General features: G+C 37.9%; 1 protein-coding gene and 1 long non-coding RNA gene across 11 annotated transcripts in view; one reads left to right on the top strand and one right to left on the bottom strand.

Annotated features, from left to right (window-relative positions):
- The window catches only part of Pde1c (phosphodiesterase 1C), a 667,339-nt gene that overhangs the window by 603,335 nt on the left and 42,816 nt on the right, over nucleotides 1-21,188 (top strand). For all 10 annotated transcript variants that reach the window (XR_015448679.1, XM_087204515.1, XM_013076529.3 and 7 more), the window contains 4 exons: nucleotides 2,688-2,808; nucleotides 4,674-4,849; nucleotides 13,426-13,653; nucleotides 20,380-20,457. Coding sequence is in view for 9 of the 10 variants with exons in the window: in XM_087204515.1 (XP_087060641.1) it covers nucleotides 2,688-2,808; nucleotides 4,674-4,849; nucleotides 13,426-13,653; nucleotides 20,380-20,457 (603 nt within the window). In the remaining variant the exon portion in view is untranslated. The remainder of the gene's footprint in view (nucleotides 1-2,687; nucleotides 2,809-4,673; nucleotides 4,850-13,425; nucleotides 13,654-20,379; nucleotides 20,458-21,188) is intronic.
- LOC110344253 (uncharacterized) lies at nucleotides 10,883-20,426 on the bottom strand. Its single transcript, XR_002386704.2, has 3 exons — nucleotides 20,334-20,426; nucleotides 15,788-15,834; nucleotides 10,883-11,320 (listed from the first exon to the last, which is right to left on the bottom strand). It is a non-coding gene; the product is annotated as an uncharacterized LOC110344253 (long non-coding RNA).

Genomic DNA, 21,188 nt, shown 5'->3' with positions numbered 1-21,188 from the left:
ACTAATATTTAGCATTAAAAAATTCTTAGGTGTGGGAGAAGGTACCAGTGCTATACATATACCTTTGAAGAGTCTGAAATAATTCAAAATTAAATTTTAAAAGGATTTATTGATTATTTTATTTGTTTGGAGTGCTTATTTGTTTCTTTATAATATATCTGGGGTACATTTTAAATGTTGGGTGCCTGGTAGGCATTAAAATAGATGTTAAAGACAAATGCAAATTATAAGTGGTATTTGCTTTCAAAGACTGGTATGGGTAGTAGGCAAGATGTTATGAAAACAAAAATCTGTGTTAAGGTAGAACTTTGAAGATAATACAATAGAATACAAAACAGAATGTGTGATCCATTAGTCCCAGGTGGCTCACAAATACTTATTGAGGGGTAATATTTGAGTTGCATCCTAGGAAGTAATCAGGCATCGTTTTAGGGAAATAGTGATGCAAGTTAGAATCGAGTTAGGGATGAGTAGGAGGGCATTCCAGGCCAGGGATATAGCATTTACAAGGCAGAGGAATTAAAACTTGCCTTGCACAGCCAGTGAATTCTTAATAGCTCCATATAGCAGGGGCTGTAGACAGGGAGTGGATGCAGGAAGAGACGTGTCTGGAAAGAAGATGGAGTCCAGATTTTATATTGTGCTAAGAATAGCACATTCATATACTTTCCTGTAAGAAATAAGGTCATATCTAGATAATTTTCTGTAAAGTTTAAAATATATAAATTCATGTTTTAGCCTGTGGGCTAAATCTGACTCACCACTTGTTCTTTTTTTTTTTTTTTCTTTAATAGCAAAACATTTTTTGGTACATTTTAGACATACATAATGGTAACACCATTGTAGGGAATTTGCACCTGTGCACAATACCTCCTGCCTCTTTTTTTCCCATTATTTTCTTCCCTCAAGCACCCTCCCCTCTTTTTGTACAAAAGCTTTGTTTCCATTTTTTCCTTCTATTTTTACTTTTTTCTTTCTTGTCCCTTCCTTCCTTTCTCTTTCCCCCTCCCCTGTCCCCCTTCCCATTTGAACACTTTCTTCCCATTTCCCAGTATCTATTCTACATTTTAGTCCTTTTTTCCACTTTTGGTTTCTCACACCAGAGAAACAATGTGGTATTTAAACATGTGTGTCTGATGTATTTCACTTAAGAGTACAATCTCTTAAGGTGCAGCCATTTAGCTACAAATGTCTCAAACTCATCCTTCTTTATGGCAGAGCAGTACTTCATTGTATAGAAAAATCACATCCTCTTTATCCATTCGTTGGTTGATGGCCATTTGGGCTGTTTCCAAGATTTAGCTATTTCAAATTGTGCCGCTATAAACATGGATGTGCACATATCACTGTCAACACCAGTTCTTACAAATAAAGTTTTATTATAACACAGCTAGGGCCATTCATTTACTGTCAGTGGCTGCTTTGGCACTACAGGTAGCAGAGTTGACTCGTTTTGATACAAATGATATAGCCTACAAAGACTAAATAACCATTTGGTCTTTTGCAGAAAAAGCTTGCTGACCTTTCCTTATTTTATAAACATTTCTCCTGCAGTAGACTGGAGGATTATGTGGAGGGTTTGAGTAAGACTAGAGATGAGGAGACCAGCTGGATGCTTCCTGCAGGACTGCAGGGCAGAGATGGTGAAGATCAGTACTAAGGTGATAGCCTGGACTCTCCAGTTATGACTGCCCTCCCAGGTTCCAGCCCTTTTCTTTCAACTCTGTTTGCCTTCCTTCATCCAATGTGCCCCTGTGTCTCAGTCAGCAGATGGAAGCCCATCATCTTTCTCCTCCCAGCTCCCTGTAATCCCTGCTTTGTTGCTGTTATAGTAGCTTCTGCCATGATTTTCCCACCCTTAGTCTCTCCTCTTCACTCTCTTCTCATTCATCTTGCCCCATTTACTCTTCCAAAGAACATCTGAAAAATCTTATTTCCTTAATGCCCAAACATCTTCAAAGGCTTCTAGTGTCCCTCAAGTCCCAACCTCCAAGGACCCTCTGTCCCTAAGCTATTGATGATCTTCCTTCCCAAGCTTTTTCTCCCTAATTCTGAGAGTCCCTAGGCTCCAGTCATCTGTCCTACACTTCCTTCACTCTTCCTCACATCTACTACCTCACTTATTCTGCCCCTCTGCACCCAGAATTATGGCCACATCTTTCTTTCCAAAACCATTCCTAAAGGGATGGCTCAGCTCAAACATAACAACTTCCATGAAGCTTTTCCCAGGCCTTTCTGAGAAAAGGAAATGTCCCCTCTCCCTTCCCAGGAGCCTGCATCTAGCCTTCTCCTTTGATGCTCCATATGCTCTAACAGGTCACTGCTCTGCTCATTTAATCTCCTATAAATTCTTCAAGGGCGAGCAGGTTTGTTATCCATCTTAGTTTTTTATATAATTCCTATCACAATGCTTATTACATAGCAGGTGTTTAATATGTATTTTAAGCAATTAATGAAATTTTGTATTAAAAAGTCAAAAGAAAATGAGGCATGAACAATGAAACTGACTCATGACATTCAAGGAATGTATGAAATGAGTAAGACTGATGACCTCTTAAACAGATCTGGAGCTCCTGTGTAGATGAATTTTTTTGAAGACCAGAAAGACTCATCAGTTTGCACTGGAAAATATGGAAAGGGCCTAGTTTCCCTGGAGCTCATCTAAGGCACTGCTGGTTTCTCCACAGGTTTCATTGATTTCATCGTGGAACCCACCTTCACTGTGCTCACAGATATGACGGAAAAGATTGTGAATCCATTAATCGATGAAACCTCCCAAAGTGTTGGGACAGGACAGAGGCGATCTAGGTCAGTCAAGAGGTTTGGGGGCTGAGCTCTAGCCTGGACATGAGGGTAGAGTTCTCCTGGGGATGGTGGTGGGATTTCATAATGATGCCTGTCTTATTTCTTCTTCTAAGAGCTCTTTCTGGCTCTTTCTTTTTCTCAGAGGAATTAAAATTGTCTGTACAGGCTGCCCTGTAAGGGGTAGCCAAGTTCCAAATTATGACTGGCAAGTCCCTGTTGCCCACCCCCTCCTAGCTTTTACCAACAGCAATCGCTATACTTTTACCCATTGTTCCCAGACAGCCCCAAAAGACAGTAACACTGAACATAGTTATTTTTCAAAGTTGTTATTCTCATATATTTTATCACAGTTACAGAAAGCTGATTAATACCCTTTCTATCTCCCGTCAGTGGTTTGAGTATTTCTTCTTTGTTTCCTTTTAAAATACTTTATTAGTACATGTTTGCAGTACACAATAATCACATTTATTTCGAGTTTGATCCCCAGTACCCCCCAAAAAATTACATTTATTGTAGGAAGTTGCTTCATGTGCATAACATGTCTAGATTACAAGAAAGAAAACTGAATTTAATTTCTTAATTTAGGAAGAGAATGAAGATAAAAACCTGAATGTTTTCAGTCACCTTAATTTCCTCATCAGAGAAAATGTGGATTATAATTCTTATAGTTTGCTGGAAAGATCAAATGAATTGTGTGAGTGTGTGTGTGTGTGGGGGGGTGTTCTAACACAGAGGAAGTGCTAGCTACCATAAAGCTGGCATTTAAACTTTATTGACAGTGCTACTGCTACCGCTACAACTACTATTACTGCCACCGCTGTTACTACTACCATATTACTAGTATTGCTGCTACTACCACTATTACTGTGACTACTACTGTTTCTACCAACTACTATGATTGATGCCGCTCCTCCTCCATCCCAAACTTTGGCTTCCTCATGAAGGAGAAAGAACAGAGAGTGAATTGGAAAAGGAAAAGAACAGAGAAAAGAAGTAAACAGGGAGAGGGGATGCTAAGGGATGGTTAAGACACTGGGACCCCAGTGATGCTCAGGATGGATGAACCCCATTAAGGTTGCTAACAAAGAGGATAAAGCCCTTGCAGTGGGCCTCATAGTCCCAGGGCTCTTTAAGCCCTGGCTGAAACTCTGTGCTTATCCAGTCTGCCTCCATTGTCCTGTAGTGGTTTGCATTCAAGTCAGTTAACCCCTTAGGACATGAGATATCTTGTTAGAAGGATGGTACTTTGTGACTTTGTAAAGTCACACTCATGTTTAAAGTTTAAAGTACTATTCATTTAAAGTAAGGTTATTAGTGTGACCAGGTGCAAAATCTCTAAGCTCTCTGTACCTCTTCACTTTCTCCAAGCAACAGTAAGGATATTATCCCTTCTCCTTTATTTAGGGAGCGAGGCCCAAAAAGATCTTAATAAGTCCAGAAGAAGGGTAGAACTAGGAAAAAATGGACCAAATTACTGGGCAACTTGAGAGCGTGGTCAGTGTAGAAGCATGTGGGTGAACTCTGGAACAAGTAGAAGTCCAAGTTCAAATTCATTTGTTTCAGTGAATAGAGAAATTTCATAAAAGGGAATTTTGATTATTTGGAGAAAAAAGAAGAGATCAATCAGCAGAGAAGAAAATGAGAAATTTTGAAGCTCAGAGGGTGAGGGGTTGATATTTTTCCTGCTGGAAATTTGGAATTTCTCACCTGTCACATATAAAAAATACAATAATTATGAACCTCATGACCCAGAAATTACATGACAGTGACTCAATGAGTACCAATCACTTTTCTCTTGGGCTTTCAATTTGCATACATTTTTAAACACTAATGCTCCTCTTTGGTATGATTTTTTGTGTGTCCTTTAGTTTGAACAACATCAGCTCATCAGATGCAAAGCGATCCGGTGTCAAGAGCTCTGGGTCAGAAGGAAGTGCCCCCATCAATAATTCCGTCATCCCTGTTGACTATAAGGGCTTTAAAGCCACTTGGACAGAAGTGGTGCACGTCAATCGGGAGAGATGGAGAGCCAAGGTGCCCAAAGGTAATGTGCTGTGGGAAGCAGTCTTCCAGGACACCTATCCAAACCACTTAATAGCCACTCATATAGTAAGGGGTTGCCTTCCCTGATTTATAATTGTTGCAAATAGAGAATAGTTTCTCAGGCTACTAAATTTCACCAAATATTATAATTTCTCATCTTTTGATCTTCATTATGTCTAATACTGACTGCATGGGAAAAAGAGGCAGAGCTCCAGTCCTCCTAACAAATAGCCTTTGTGTGATGTGGCTAAACTCCTTTTCCCTCTATGAAGGTTCTACAGGTTATGAGTATTATTATTTTCGGATTTCTGGACCATCTTGTCATTCATGTTATATCATACAACAGTGAGGATTTTATTTCTTCTTTTACCTTAGTAAATCCCATGAAAAGCCATGTTGTCTATTATGCTAGGATATAAGGAGCTTTAATTTCCTTATTTACATTTTTATCTTTGTAGTCACAGTTTCCCTTCATGCATTGCTCTGAACACAGAACCACTTTTCTGAGATGATATAACTAAATTCCCTAAAGCAAACGTTATCAAGGTTTAAACCAAAAAGTTATGGCTCGTGGTATTATGCACAGAAAAAGATAGAAATCCTGGTGTTTTTTTTGGAAGCTTAAATTCATTAGTTCACACCTGCATTTGTGTTCCTGAGCACATGCTTCATGATCAGCATGTGCTTTGGGCTAAGTGGTTTTTAAGGAGGAGGCTCTATGTACAAGGTAACAACACAAACCTGAGATGAGGGGTGTATAGCTGCAAAGACTGATTCCAAGGAAGAACACAGAAATGGATGTTCTTGGAGCTCAGTGAAGGGACTGATCCCATGTGCTTCGCAGTCAGTTTTTGCTAATGGGTTGCGTGCCCACTATTTCCTAGGCTCTGTGTCTAGTGCCCAGGGTAAATAGATGAGTAGCAGACATCCACATCCTCCAAGTTCACCATACTACGGCAAAGGAGGAGGAAGGATTTCATTACAGAATTTCATGCAAAGTAAAAATAGGAGTTTAGTAAAGGCTTTGTGTTTGTCAGCAGCACTCACCATCCCTGAGCCTCTGGCCTTCAGAGCAGTCAAACAGGACTTCATCTCCAAACTCAACACCTGCATTTTATTCTCCCAGTGTCACACTTTACGTAAGAAGGGCAGAGGTGGAGGATGGTGATACACTCCTGTAATCTCAGACGATTGGCTGGGAAGTCCAAGAACACATTGTCAGCGTCTGGTGAGGGCCTTCTTACTGCATGGTGGAAAATATCATGAAGGGAGCCAAGCAATGTGTGTTTGCTTCCTAGAAAGCCATTAATGCCTCCGGGAAAGTTCCACTCTCCAGTGGGCATATAAATTTGGGGGTTAACTTTCCAAATGTGAAATTTAGGGGGCACATTCCAATCATAGCAGTCTTGGTCCCCCAGATATCAGAGTTGGAGGGTCTGCTTCTAGTGCAGGAGAGAAGCAGTTTCACAGTCGCAGATATTCAAAGGCGAGCACTGTGACTTGCCCACAAAATCCTGTCCAAGTGGCTCCTCATTTTAGCTGAAGCAGAAGTTTACATTCCTGATTTTTTAGGACATAATTGGACCTAATCATTTTGGTACAGATGTTACAACCTGAGATATGAAGGTAGCCAACACCTCTTCCATATTTTAAGTGTACTCCCATTCAAATGCTTTTAAGCATTTAAATCCTTCCTGTTGGCAGGCTTTGCAAGCAGTGATGGCAGCTACTGCATCATTTCAAAAGAAGCACTCTCTCATAATTAATTACATTCATTACACTTGAAAATTCGATTCCTGACAACACACAATTTAAAGAGGTACTTCAAAATAATTTGTTTGCAATTATCTGGCTTACTAAAATTGCCTTCTGAAACCAATCACCAGGAGAAACATTAGGTGGCTGCTTTCCTACGGAAAACTGGCCCTTTAAAAAGGACAGGTAAAGGGTTCATAATTTTAAAATTTATTAGTTATGCAGATAGAGATAAGCTTAAGCTATTTTAACAACACAGAACACCAGAGCTTGTAGCCTGGGCTTAGAGGATGCCTGGGGTTAACCTAAAGGAGGTATCAGAAATGGAAACAAGGAGAGAGGAGATGAGCCAAAGTCCAGAGCTTGGATTTTTGGTATTTTGTGGAAGAATAGTTTGGCTGTCAAGGCAAATTTGTTAGTGGTAGATGATGGAAGAAATGAATTCTTAACTGGTGAGATGTTCTTTGGTAAATTCCTCTAGGTTCTTTGTGGCTCCATTTTGAGGATGATATTACACATTACGGTGTTGATTTGAAGGATAGAAATAATATGAAAAGAACTAAGAACAGAGCCTGCACATGATTAATGGCTGATAAATGGTTTTTTTAAACAGTTAGAAGAGAATGCTAGCAGTGGTAAAGCAAAGTTAATATTCTCGTGGTAAAATTACCAACTGAAAGCAAATGTTTTCTCCTTAATATTACTGTTGACTCCTTGACTAATGTTCCTTGGCAATTTTTCTTTCTTTCTTTTTTCTTTTTTTTTGTACTGGGGATTGAACTCAGGACCTTGCATTTACAAGGCAGGCAAGGCGCTGCTAAATCCTCGGCCTGGTTGACTAATGTTAAGGAAAAATGCAGTTTGCATTTATGTTTTCATGTGATGGTTAGTTTAATTAGATAATCTCAGGCTGATTTTCTAGTTGTTTTTTTTTTCTTTTCACCAGAGGACCCTGATTTCAAGAACACCTGCCCTCCATAAAGCATCTAAACACATGTTATTATTAGAGTGACTGGAGATAGATTTGGATCTGAAGTCTTGGTTTTATTGGCCAGTCAGTTTTACAAAGCTACCTAAGCCAGTATCCATAGTTAAGAAAGATGAAATCAATGTTTAAAAGGTTTTAGAATTTAAATATCATTATTACCAACCAAAGATGTGTAACAGTTTGAAAATCTGATCTACACTTATCAATTTCCGTTTAGTGTTTAGTACTTTTTAATATTTATTTTCTGGCATAAAAATAATATGTATTTAGGTTGCAAATGCTGAAATATGAAATATATTTATATAAAGAAGAAAACGAAAGTCATTCATGACCACAATTCTTCATCCATTGTTAAGATTATTATTAGACATTATTAGAATTACTGTTAAAATTCTTAATTTACTTAAGTATGCATATAAAGAAAAGTTTTCCTTTTGGGGAAATTTGGGTCATGAGTGTTTTATCTTGATACTGAATATTCTAATTTAAATGCACATTGTTCAACTAATACCATAGTCATTACTAGTCATTAGATTTCCATTTGATTATCACATATAACATTGTTGTGAACATAGACGTTCAAAAGCCTTTGAGTTTACTTCAGATTATTTATCTGAAATAAATTCCTAGATGTGGAATTCCTGTCAAAATAGATGAAAACTTCTACAGCTCTTGGTAGATATTGTCAAATTTATCTGTGGGTACTTTTTCAAAAGCAATTTTCTCTCCCAGTTGGAAGTATAGTGAGAGTGCCTATTTCTCTTTACTATTTCCCCCTTTATTTTTTTTCCCATTAGGAGGTTTACATTATTGTTGATTCATAATAGTTTTTATATATTGAGGATAATAATTCTTAAGTTGTCAAAATATCTAGAAATTTCTACCCTACCCGTTTGTCATAGGCATATAACTTTCCTTGTGGTCTAATTTAATACCTCTTATTTCTAAGAGAAATTAACTTGAAAGTTTTAAAAATTGAATTTAAGTCTTCCATAAATTTAAATATTGAATGGTATATAATGATACTATTTTGCTGAGAAATTCACAGCTTTTATTCACTTCCTCCATTAGTAGTTTTTATTAAATAATAATGAGATTTTTAATCCAGGTGATTATAAGTATAATGTTATTTTATGATCAGTTTATTTTTAAATGTTATGTTTCAATATTTATATCAAGTTTAATCTCTAAAAATTATTATTTTTATTTAACAATAAGCTTTGCTAGTTTCATTGCACATCATTAACATGTTTCTTATATTTGAGTTTTAATATTGATTGAAATTTTCTGCCAGCTAGAGTACTTCTTAGACCAGAATTTTCAGCAAGTAACTCTAGGAACACTTCTTGAGTTCTTAAATATGCCTTAAGGTGTCTTTTTATTGTTATTATACCAAATAAAGTTAAGATATCATACATAGTATTTTGGTTGTTTTCTTCCATCAGGCTCTTGTCTCTTTTTGTCTGTTTCTCTCCTCTTTGAAGGTAGTGTATTTCAGAAAAAGTAGGTATTTTAGAAAATTATATCAAGGAATAACAGTCCAAAAGAATGTCAAAACTAAATAGGTTATAGTATCATTATAAAGAGTATTTCTTTGAGATTGTGCAGACGTCTGGAAGCAGCTATCTGTTTTGAGGTATGCAATTCATAGAGTATGAGGGTGGTATAGGGACAGTAGATGTAACTCCCAAACGTGCTAGATACCTGAAGCACAAGTTTGTGTTCTCTAAAATTGAAGAATGAATTTTAGAAACAATGGAGGTTAAGAGTAGGAAAAATTTGAGAGAAAGATAGCTTCTGTCTAAGAGAAACAGAAGCAGGACCACAGGACCGGAAAATGGGTTGCCTGCCCACCCTGCCTCTCACGGGGTGGGGGGGGGTTATAGAGCAAAGTCAAGAGGTGAGGTGGGTTCAAGGTGGGACAAAACTATAGTCAACTAGTAAGATTACAAGTACAGTCACTTAGGTAATATTGATCCAATGGGAAATCACAAGGTGGAACAAAACTATGATCAACCACTAAGATTACAGCAAGTATAGTCACTTAGGTGATATTGATCAAATGGGGATCAAATGGGGAAGCAAGTCACCTAGCAAGCATACAAGGAATGGCCAAGGATTTTTGGTAAGGGGTGAGTCAGGGATCTTTCCTGGAAGATCTTTGTCCCCCACCCAGGTGATTGATACCTATTTAGAATATCAATCACTTCTATCCATCCTTAGGGGAAGCACATGGGTGTGATAGTTTCTCTTCTTCTACAGTGCTGGCCTTCAGTGACTAAGTCTTGATTGTCCTCCATGTTGGCTCCTGGAGGGCCTAACTGCCTACAAGATATCTAATTAACTTCCCTATCTACAATAAGGGCTCTGTTCCACCCTCTTTAGCTGTTTACCACTGACCATTTTCATAATGATTTGTATCAGTGGCGATCATTTGAGCTGAGAAGAAAAAGGAAACAAACTAGGAAATTTGTATTCCACAAGTCTAAGACTCCTAGGCAGGTATGCCAAGGATACTAACTCTTAAACCCGGAAAGAAAATCCCAGGCCAATGTTGGAACCTAGTGGTGTGTATACTTTAACAGTCTTTTCATGTAGTTTTTCTCATCGTATGACAATTTTATCTATACTAATCATTTTACCTTGAAAATATAAGGGAAACTGATTGCAATGGGAAAAAACCTACCTCCTACTGATGTTTTTTCTTTTTTCTCATCTGCATGTTTGCTTGTTTTTGTCTCTTCATTTTGAGTAATATCCCTTGGGATACTGTAGGGCTGATTGCCCTATCAGTTCTCTCAGACCTGAGCCAGCGGTAGATGTCAAGTAGAGAACCTGAAGAGCATAGCTGAACCAGTGCCTAGAAGGTGACTGTTACAGGGAGAGGAATCACCCAATGGGGCAGGCTCATCATGTATGATCTGATCATGATGTCATCAGAGCTCCCATTTGTTAGTTCACTAATTTAAATGTTAATTGCCTGCTGTCAGCTGTACTTGAGCAAAACCAGATTTATTTCTGAAATGTATGTTTTTCTAGTTGTTGTTTTTTTCTCCGCTAGATTTCCCATGGAAAATTGTTCTGACTCAGTTGTCAAATGCAATTTTCTGGCTCAGATACTATTTTATGGTCTTTTGTAGCAAACCAGAACTTAACACCTTCAGTTTTTATCAAAATTCAACTTGGGAATAATTTGAATGTTGAATGTTTGCCATGAATTCACTAGAGATTCCATGACAGGGTTAGTGAAATATTTCCATTGATTCTGAGTGTGGATGAATTCTCCTCTTCCTTATCTCAGTTTTCTTCCCTGTGTAGTAAGAACAATCATCACTTCACTCACTTACATTAGTATTTAAAGAGGTGAATGTTTGCCAAGTGGCTCTTTCAGGGTAAGATCTGAGAATTTGTATATTTTCTGTATTTTATTATGCCAGTCTATATTGCTTAAAGTGGAATATGTACATGTGGTTGAATTTTCATGGTCAATAAATCACACCATTGGGCTACATCTCACTGCGTCAGAAAATACTTTATGAGTGTATGTTGTGTGCCAAGTACTGTGCCACAGTGACGGAGGTATTTGACCCCCATCGTTGGAGCACTGCAGAAGGATGAGAGGAAACTTGGGGATGTCATGCGGGTCTTCTGTGGTCCTGTGGTCTGATGAGAATTTGTCTCTCCATCTTCTTCTGCAAGAGCCTCCTTTCACTTTTTAGTTGTAATTCTCTGTAAAAATCAGAAGATATATTATGCTCTACTGGCGCCTAATTATATTATTTATAAATAAATCTGTCCTTACCCTTTCAGTGTAAATTATAAATGCCTCTTGTTGCAAAGTAGAATGTCATGAAATACTGAATGGTAAGCATTTAAACTTTAAATCAGTCTTTCTCAACCCTTATTGCACATTAGAATCCTTAAAAAAATTTGAAAATGTTCTACCCTTGCCCTTCTCCCTTCAGAATCTGATTTAGTTTGTGAGGCCAGGTCAGTTGTTTTGGATGAATGAATAGCTGGGTGGGGAATGGATAGCTCCTGGAATGAAGGATCAATAAGATGATGAATGAAAATGTGTGGTATAATATATTAAGACATTTGAAATAATCTAATATAGCAGCAGGACAAGTGAAATAGAGCCAGGTGTCACGGACATCCACAATGTACATGTCATAAAGACTCATAAACTCATGAACTTGGACCAAATTAGGATTTTGAGTCCTTTAGCAGATGAAGCAAAAGGAAACATGATCAGATGCTAACCATTCTGGTGTTCATGCATACATACTGTCTGTGACAGCAGTTTTTGAAGGCAAAATTACCACAGGGAAATAAAGTGGGTTCCAGATAATGAGGTGGGGCCAGTCTTCACATCTGTGAGAAAAATGCAATCTTGCTATCACAGTGGAGGCTGATAGCACAGTCCAAGAGACCTTTTGAGTGAACTGAATGCTATGTCCAGTGAGTCTCTGGACCATACAATTGATTAGTCTCTGCTTAGGGCCTTTTATGTGTGTCATTCTCTTCTACCCAACTCCATCAGATTGTCTCCCAGCCCCTGCATGATCTGAGCCCTGTCTGTCCTTTGTCATTTGACCATATCATCTACTACTAACCCCTTCCTTGCCAAATCTACTTTAGCCACAGTGGCAACTCATTGTCATTTGAACAAACCACGTGCTTTCCTATCTCATGGTGTTTGCATTTTCTTGTTCTTCAGCCTGAAAGGTAATTTCTCCAGATTACTGTACAGTCAGCTTTTCATCTGTTTTTTTTTGTTGTTTTTTTTTGCCACCTTCCTCCCCAGTGCTGATCATGTTCTGCCATATCACTGTGCTTTAAATTTTGACGAAGCACTTCTCACCATTTGAACCTATTGTAGTCATTTGCTTATTTAAGAATGGTCTTCTCAAAAAAGAATGGTCTTCTCCATGACTGTCTTGTCCACTGTTGTGTTTCTACCACCTAAAATAGTGCTTCACATTATAGATACTCAATAAATATGCAATAAATGAATGAACCAATCTTTTCGTATGTATTTGACCTATGCAGTTATGATGTGCTTTAGATTAATCACAGAGCCAAGCCGTTCTGTAATCAGCTGAATTGGAAATAATGCTGTTAGCCTCCCATTAAAGGAAAGGACAGAGACCACATACCTGCCAAATGAGTGGACAACTGAAGACTTTGTTTGTTTGTTTGCTTGTTTGTTGGCTGGTAAAGCTTAATTACCCTGGTCCATTTCAATTCACAGTAGATTCATTATGTATTACCCTAGTGATAATTATTTTTTCTGACTTTTTGCTTTGTAACCAAGTTTTTATGTTTAAACTGTAGGACCTAAGCAATCATACCAAATATGCCAATTTTTACTGTGGCTGGGATAGTTTTGTGTCTCTGAGCCTCAACTTTCATATGTATAAAATAGGACCACCAGAATAATAGCTACAAAACTTTGTCGTAAGGATGAAAATAACTCTCAAAAAGCACTGAGCAAACTACTGGCATAGATGACAAAATAGAAGTTATTATTATAGTTCCTATTCCAATACTAGCTCATTAATCATTATCCTTGTTTTTTCTCCCTGCCTCTTCCTCTAATTCATTATTTGCAGAAATGACATTTTTATGAACCTACTTTATGATACTTGTCAATCTGATTTGAATTAACCACAAAATACCCAAAACTCTCAGTGAACATCTTATATGACTGTAGTATATTAATTCCCAGTGCAAATCATGTTTTGGTCCCCCCCACCCAAAGAGGCAATTCTCATAATGGCATGACCTCTTTTTCTCTTTTCTCTGCCTTCCCTAACTTGCCGTGGATGCAGAGGAGAAGGCCAAGAAGGAAGCAGAGGAAAAGGCTCGCCTGGCCGCAGAGGAGAAGCAGAAGGAAATGGAAGCCAAAGGCCAGGCTGAAGAAGGTGCAGCTGGCAAAACTGAGAAGACATCTGGAGAAAGTAAGAATCAAGTCAATGGAACACGCACAAACAAAAGCGACAACTCTCGTGCGAAGAACCCCAAAGCTGAGAAGTGGCCAGGAGAAAAGCAGCAGAATGGTGAGTAGCATTTTGCTGGCTGGTGAAAAACTCTTCTGGGGTGTTAATGATGTGATGAGTGGAAATCGGCAGATACCTTCCACACGCCAGCCACTTGCAGGACCAGACTCCCCTGAGCATCTAAGCCTTTCTGTTCCCCTTACTGGCAGGGATGCCAGAGGATTCCATCAAAAACAGCTGCCATCTCACTTGTGCCTTCTCTTGGGGGCATGGGGGGGCCGTTTACACCTTTCTGGGCTTTCTGAGCTTCCCTGGAGGTTCCAGCCAGTGTCCGCCTGCTCATCTGGTGCAAATTACTATTAACAACATTAGCACGGCTCTGAGAGCTCACTGCCAAAATGGATGAATGGAAAGCCAGTTTCCCAAATGCACCATCCGTGTAGCATGGCCAGGCCTCATGTCTGACTGCAACTCATTCCTACACTCTGCATCCACATATCTATGTGTGCCTAAGTACACACTCTAGGGTGACCAGCCCTTCCAGTTTGCCTGGAACTGAGGGTTTCCTGGGACTCAAGGTTTTTGGTACTAAAACCAAAAGTTACAGGCAAACTTGAGTAAGCTGGCCACTGTTGTACAGAGAGAGATAATTGTTGATTTCTTATATTTAATGAAAAAAATTTATTAATTAATGTGTTAGGTCAAGCACTGTACTAAGCACAGGGGATTTAGAAATGGAAAGGCCCTGGGAAGCCCATGATATCTGAGGAGATATAGGCATCTTCATAAACAATTCTAGTGAAATATGGGGAAGTAACAGTAGTAATATGGCAGATAAAATAGCCAGAAATCATGAACAAAGAAGGAAGCTGAGTTCTGCCAGTACTGGGGTTTATGAGATGGGGTAAATTTCAGAAAAGGCTTCTAGAGGAGGTGGGATCTGGGCTGGGTTTTAAATGTTCAAGTTCCTGGTCAAATGGGAGACAGAAGCTTCTCAGCCAGAGAGAACAAGGTGAGCACAAGGGCGTGGAATTGGTTCCCTTTTTTAGGGATGGGAAAGAAGTTGAGAGTCTCCACAGCTTGCAAGTGTCAGGTTGGGGACAAGTAGCAGGGTAGCTTTGCAGATATAAATCATAGCTGTGCCTCCCTTTGGTGGCCTTGGCCGGGTTATTTAATGATTTAATGTTCTGTTTTCATAAAATACACACAGTATCTACTCACAGCACTGACTTCTTCTGAGCTTTCAATTATAATCATGTAACAAAACAACAAAGACAATAAAAACAAATAGCACTTATTACTATATACTAGATAGTGTTTTAAGCTCTGTCTTCTCATACTCATTCTCTTACCTCCCTGGTAGGGCCAGATGATTTCCTGTGGCTCATGCAATGAGCTGGGTCAATGAATAATAGGTAGAAAGTTCTTAGCATAGCATTCTCCAAGTATTTCCACTATTAACACATATGCAATATATAATCAGAAAATAATATTTAATACAATAGTGATGATTGTTCACATCACATTCCAAGAACTTTGCATAACTAGCCTTAGTTAACCCTCTCGACCACTCTAACAGGCAGAGATGGCACTTGCCCCAGTTAGTCCAGCCCCACACAAACCTGGTTCCAGAATCTCTTAACTAGTTTGCTCTGTATTCACATGGGTTGAGACCATAATGTTAAGTGAAATAAATCTGACCCACAAGCTTCAATTATCATATGGGTCCTCTTATGTGAGAAATCCAAAGTATAAATAATTAAAAAAGCAAAATGACAGATAATAGAAAAGAAGGAGATTGACCTTTGGCAAATGGAAAGAGTATCTAGAGATAGAACAATGGGGGAGGAAGGGAAGAAAGGGAAATAAAAAGAATTAAGAAGTGTTATGTACATGCACCAACTCCCCACCATGGATGTAATCATTAACTAGTTAAAAAAAAAGAAAAGAAACTTTAGAAAGTGCCATAGTCTAGCAAAAAATACTCAAATGGTCCCCTGTTGAAGATTTAGAGGGTCACACAACCATCCCTTTCTTCCCTTCCTGAGCTATAAACCAACTGAGACATAGATGGTGCCAAAATCAGAAAGCCAATGACCAGGGAGACTTGGGGACATGGACAGTTCTCCTGAGCCCATCTCTTCTTGGCTCATGGACGTGAGCTAAGCAGAGTCAGGCAGGTGCAAAGCCTTACCTCACTCAGCAGTGACAGCAAGGGTTTGTGTCTTCTAGGGAACATACCTGGAAGGCGAATAGGAAATAGGTGGCTAAGTTGAGCTTTGGATACTAAGCTTCTGCTACTACATATATCAGTCTTTTCAAAGGAGAGACCCAGAAGGAGAAAGGAAGTTTGTTTCTTCCCTCATTTGTTTTGTTTAGCACAATGATCTAGAAATGTCCTTTCTCTTAATGAGCCAGATGTTATATTTGAGATTTTTAACCTCATATTAAAATCCTAACAACTCTATAAGGTAAGAATACATATTCCCATCTTGTAGACAGGAACATAGAGGCCTAGAGAGGATGAATCACTTACTTAAGGTCAACCACCCATTAGCCAGAGATCTCAGGTCAAACTCAGTTTTATGTGAGTCCCCACCTTAGAGTCTGTTAACAGCATATCCTTAATATTTTCCAGGTTTGTTGCCTTTGGAGGGTGGCTACTGGAGAAAGAGGACACCTAACTGCTGTCCAAAAGAAGTTTGTAATCTTCCTATTCCATAGGCTGGCATACTTTTTTTAGAATGGGCCAGATTGTAAACATTTTAGGCTTTTTGAACCAGATCATCTGTGTCACAACAACTCAAAATTGCCATCCGGGTAAAAGAAACCAAACATGATACATGAACAAGAGAGCAAGGCTGTATTCTAGTAAAACTTTACTTAAGGAATGTCACAAAATATTCATCTTTTCAACCTTGTAAATGTGTAAAGGCCATTCTCAGTTTGTGGGTTGTACATAACCAGGTAGTGGGACAAGGCGTGGCATCAGTGAGAGAAACAATGAACATAAATAAGCCAGTCACGAGGAAGGTTATAAATTCTACAAAGACCGAGAGAAGGTGAGAGTAATTTGATTTGTTGATGACTGTGGGGAGAGCTAGAAAGAGAAAACAAGAGCCAGAGTCTACAGCTAGTCTGACTTGATTTCAGAATTCTGTTTATTTCCCCAAGTAAGCAGCAGTCTACCCTTTCCCTTAAAAATTAAGTACTTAATGAGAGGTGGGAAAAGAAATCAATTTAGAGCAATAATAAGAGAGGCTAATGGTGGTTGGGGACTTTGTTACAGCAGCCTAATTAAAATTATTTATAACTGCCCAGAAAGGCTCTCTGGTTTCCCCCTTTCTATTGAGTAGCAGCCATTACTCCAAGTACAACCCATGGGAAATTAGCTAATGATTTCTGTTCAGGAAGCATCATCAAGCAAGTATGTATCACTTTCCCAGAACCCTTCTTCATGGGCTGCCCGAGGCATTTTCCAGGTTAGGGCTGAAGGACATTGATTGCAGAGGTTGTAGAGGTTTGGTCCCCTCTTGGTAGTTACAGGATCTTCTAAACTTCGTTTTCCATCAAGGCAACTTGTTCCCTCAGCCTCCCCAGTCCTAGCTGAGAAGACAGGCTGCATGGGCTGCTCACCAGCACCCAGCACATCACACCATTGAAATGCTGGTTTCTCAAAGATATTCTGCCTTTGCTGCAGTTGTGGTTAATGCTCCAAGTCAGAACTACCCAGAAAGCAGAAAACAGAGTATTATGTATGTGAACATTCATGTAGGGAAGCAGGATCACTTTTCTGCAGGGAATTAATTTGACAAAAAGGCTTGAGGTCCTTGAGTTCATCTGTACCTTCTCTAAACAGGAAAAAGCCAGCATTTGGACTATTTCATGGAACTTCCAAAGGAACCTTCTCTTTTGGTTACTAATACTGGTAGAGGGAGATGATCATGTCCTCTACTTAAATCCAACCTGTTTTGATACTGGCCAAGGTAGATACCTCTTTTTCAATGCGTGCAGCTAGTTCATCCTATTTTAGGATTAAGAATGACAGGAAATGGAATTTATTAACTTCTAATCTGACTTAGAATTTGTACAAGGTTTGTGGAATATATCACAACCAACAGTGGCCTTGAATTATCCTTAGATAACCACTTTTTCATAGATCTATAGGCCAAAGTAATTAAAAATGAAAATAGTAAGTGGGAACCTGAAATCTAAAACTTGAACTTCAATGGGAAACTATAAATGGAGAGCTTGGATTCTAGAATCAGACCCATTTGTTTGCTCTGTAGTCCTCCTTTATGCCTTGAATTCATAGTCTATAAGATGGGGATGATAATGTATTTCAGGACATTTCCCTACAAATAAGCAAAATTTATAAGATTAATTGACCATTTGTTCTAAAAGGATATTAATCTGTATTTATGATAATTAACTTGATAAGTACTTATAAAATAAATAAATGCATCTGATGCTGGCAAAAAAGAAACTTTAAAAAATGGGGGTGGATGGAAAGGGGAAAAAAGAATTGAGATGTGTTATATACATGTTATCAGTTCCCCATAATAAACATAATCATTATGTACTCCAAATATGTATTAATAAAAATAAAATTTTTTAAATGACTTAATTTTCAACAAAAAAAAAATTGGGAACAAACAAAAATTCCTGAAATTTATGGTTCTAAGTACTTTACCACTTTTTAGATTTGGAAAGGACATAAAAAAGATATTTTTGTTATCTGAAAATTATAGTGATTATTGTGACTTTTACATTTAGTTTTGTGAAGATGCATGAAATAATTTATATAAAGTGGGTGAAACTGTATGGCAAAAGCCATACAGATGATAACTGTCATTGGTCCTGTTGTCAACTGCCCAATCCTTAGACATTTTGGAGGTGCATTAGTTTTATTGCTAATGAGAAGTTTGTTTTATTGCAGCTGCTATTCACTAAAACACCTTTCTTTTTGGAAAAAAATTGCTAGTGCATTTTCAAAAAGAAAACCAAAATGGTATCAGACAAGTGGTTTAAACCAAATCTACAGTAGTTGGCAGAAACATTTTTACCACCAGGGGGAGATCCAGATGCTAGGTTGAACTCAGAAATGCGGCCAGGGTGTTTGAAGCCTGTGGTGGTGGAGTTGACCTAGATAGACTGACCAGTGTTTTGTTTGCCTATATGCTTGCAAGGAGGAAAAACTCAAAATTGAAAAAATCCTTAATCCTTTGGTTAGTTGATTATTCAATAAATTGATCATTTAGTAAAGAAATCTTTTATGAGTTTTTCTATTTTCCATAACGTGTCTTCTTATTTTGTTTGTTGTTGCTGTTGATGTTGTTTTGTTTTTATTTTTGTTTTTTTGAGACAGCATCTCGCCATGTACTTCAGGCTGGCCTTGAACTCACTATGTAGCCCAATCCAGCTTCGAGCTCACTGTAATCCTCTGGCGTCAGCCTCCCAAGTGCTAGGATTATAGATGTACACCACCACGCTTGGCTCAATACTGTCTTTATAATGAGATTGTTATAAGAATGCAATGAAATGATGCAGTCAAAGCATTTAGCACATTGGCTGGCACAAAGTTTAAAAAAAGATGAATTCCTTTTCTCATACACACTTCTTTGAGGCTCTGCTCACTGCAATTATTAAACTCTTTTTTGCCTCAGCAAATACAGAGTATTTGGGTAATAGTGTATTCTTGGCTTTATCCTGGCTAAAAAGAAAACTGCCATTAGCTAGAATGATAAGAAAAATATTCAAAACTCCAAAATAAAGCTGGAGGAAGGCATACATGACCTTTTAATGTTTCACTGGCCTGTTATTGAGTAGACCTGCCCAAGGATTATTAAATTATCCTGTCCTACACAAAGGCTAGCACTTTTTATTTTTCTTTACTGTCCTTTTTTTTAATAAAAGACCAGATAGAAAATATTTATGGCCTGCATGTCTGTATTGTAGCTATCCAACTTTGTTATTGTGGCATGAAAGCAGCCACGATGGTGTGTAAATGGTGGGCATTGCTGCATGCCAAGAGAACTTTTTTTTTAACTCTACTATGTGGCTCATGAGCCATATTTTGCTGATTCTGTTTTTGGAGAGTATGGCTGGGTTTAACTTTGCTATTTACTCTTTGATCCATGTAACTGTGAAGTTATACATTACCTTAGATGTTTTTGATGAGAGAAGATAACTCCAAAGGATATGGTTTTATTGCCTGTGTGATGTAAAGTTTTCTAATTTAATTTTATTTTAACATATTTCTAAAATGCCCATAAATATCTATTCCCTGGTAACAAGCTTACCATTTTAGCTCTGGTTTAGAATAAAAACAACTGGTACTGAGGAATACACCAGAAGATGCATTCAGTATTTACATACTTTAAATACATTTATCATTATGCCTATAAGTCAGGTGCTGTGATCCCCATTTTGCAGATAAGACTGAAGCATAGGGATGTTAAATAGCTATACATTGGTGGAACTCACATTTAACCCAGAGTTTTTCTCATTCCATAGCCTAATAATTGAACTCAGTTGCCTTTCTTGGAAGATAAACACCACTGACTTAAGTACAAGTCTGCCTGGCAGGAACTTTCAGTCTTAATTTTTTATTTTCCAATTTCCAGAATTTAACATGTGGTTACAAAAGATATTTACACTCAGACACGTACTTCCTCATGACTATAAACTATGCTGCATTTTTTTAAACCTTGACAGGTTGAAAGATATTTATAACATACCCCTCAGCTGTATACGTATACTGCTTGTCATATTTCTTTCTTCCAGGTGATTTGAAAGATGGTAAAAATCAGGCAGACAAGAAGGATCACTCTAATGTCGGAAATGATGCAAAGAAAACAGATGGTAAGAGTATCATTACCATTACATTTTTCCATAAAATGTACAATTATTGTAAGCTTGTTAGAAACATACCTAAAAATTGAAATAGTGGTTGTTAATATAGTCTTATACCCTGAAAAACACTTCAGTGTATTTAAAGAGTACTATTATCTTGTTTTCAATAATTTACAAATTATTGCTATACCTTTTCCTCTCCACCATGCTATCTCCATTACATATTCTTTTGGGGGAGGGGTTAGGTTCTTTTTGTTTGTTTTTTGGGGGGTTTTTTGAGACAGGGTCTCACTGTGACTTTCTGCATTACAAATGATTTCCATTTTCTTCCTTTTCTCAGTTAATTTGTTTTTGTCCTAAACTTCATAAAGTTGATTCTGGCCTTGCTGATTATAATGCAGTGGAATAAAGCATACTGCTAGTGTGTTTATGAGTTTTTGATCATGAATTTGTTTTCATATTTTTTTTACCTTAAATAAATTACTACTTTTGGTAAAAACTAAACCAAGATTCTGTTCAGTGTTACATGGGAAATGCTATACACAGTTATAGAATATGGTTTGGCCAGAAGGAACAGGTTCTAAAGGCAACAGCAGTGCAAAGCCAGAGTGAACCTACATTGTGAAATGTTTTGGGAGCATTGCATTTATTTTTCATGAACAACATTCCACTCCTTCTAAAACTGAAAAATCAAGAGATCGTACCCTCTATGCTATGAATTATTAGACTGAGAATCATTC

The sequence above is a fragment of the Heterocephalus glaber genome, unplaced genomic scaffold, assembly GCF_053883595.1.
Source record: "Heterocephalus glaber isolate CG9 unplaced genomic scaffold, H.glaber_assembly_v1.0 deba00000546, whole genome shotgun sequence".
NCBI lineage: Eukaryota > Metazoa > Chordata > Mammalia > Rodentia > Bathyergidae > Heterocephalus > Heterocephalus glaber.
The sequence above is the reverse complement of the archived record's forward strand: the minus strand, read 5'-3'. Positions and strand labels throughout refer to the sequence as shown.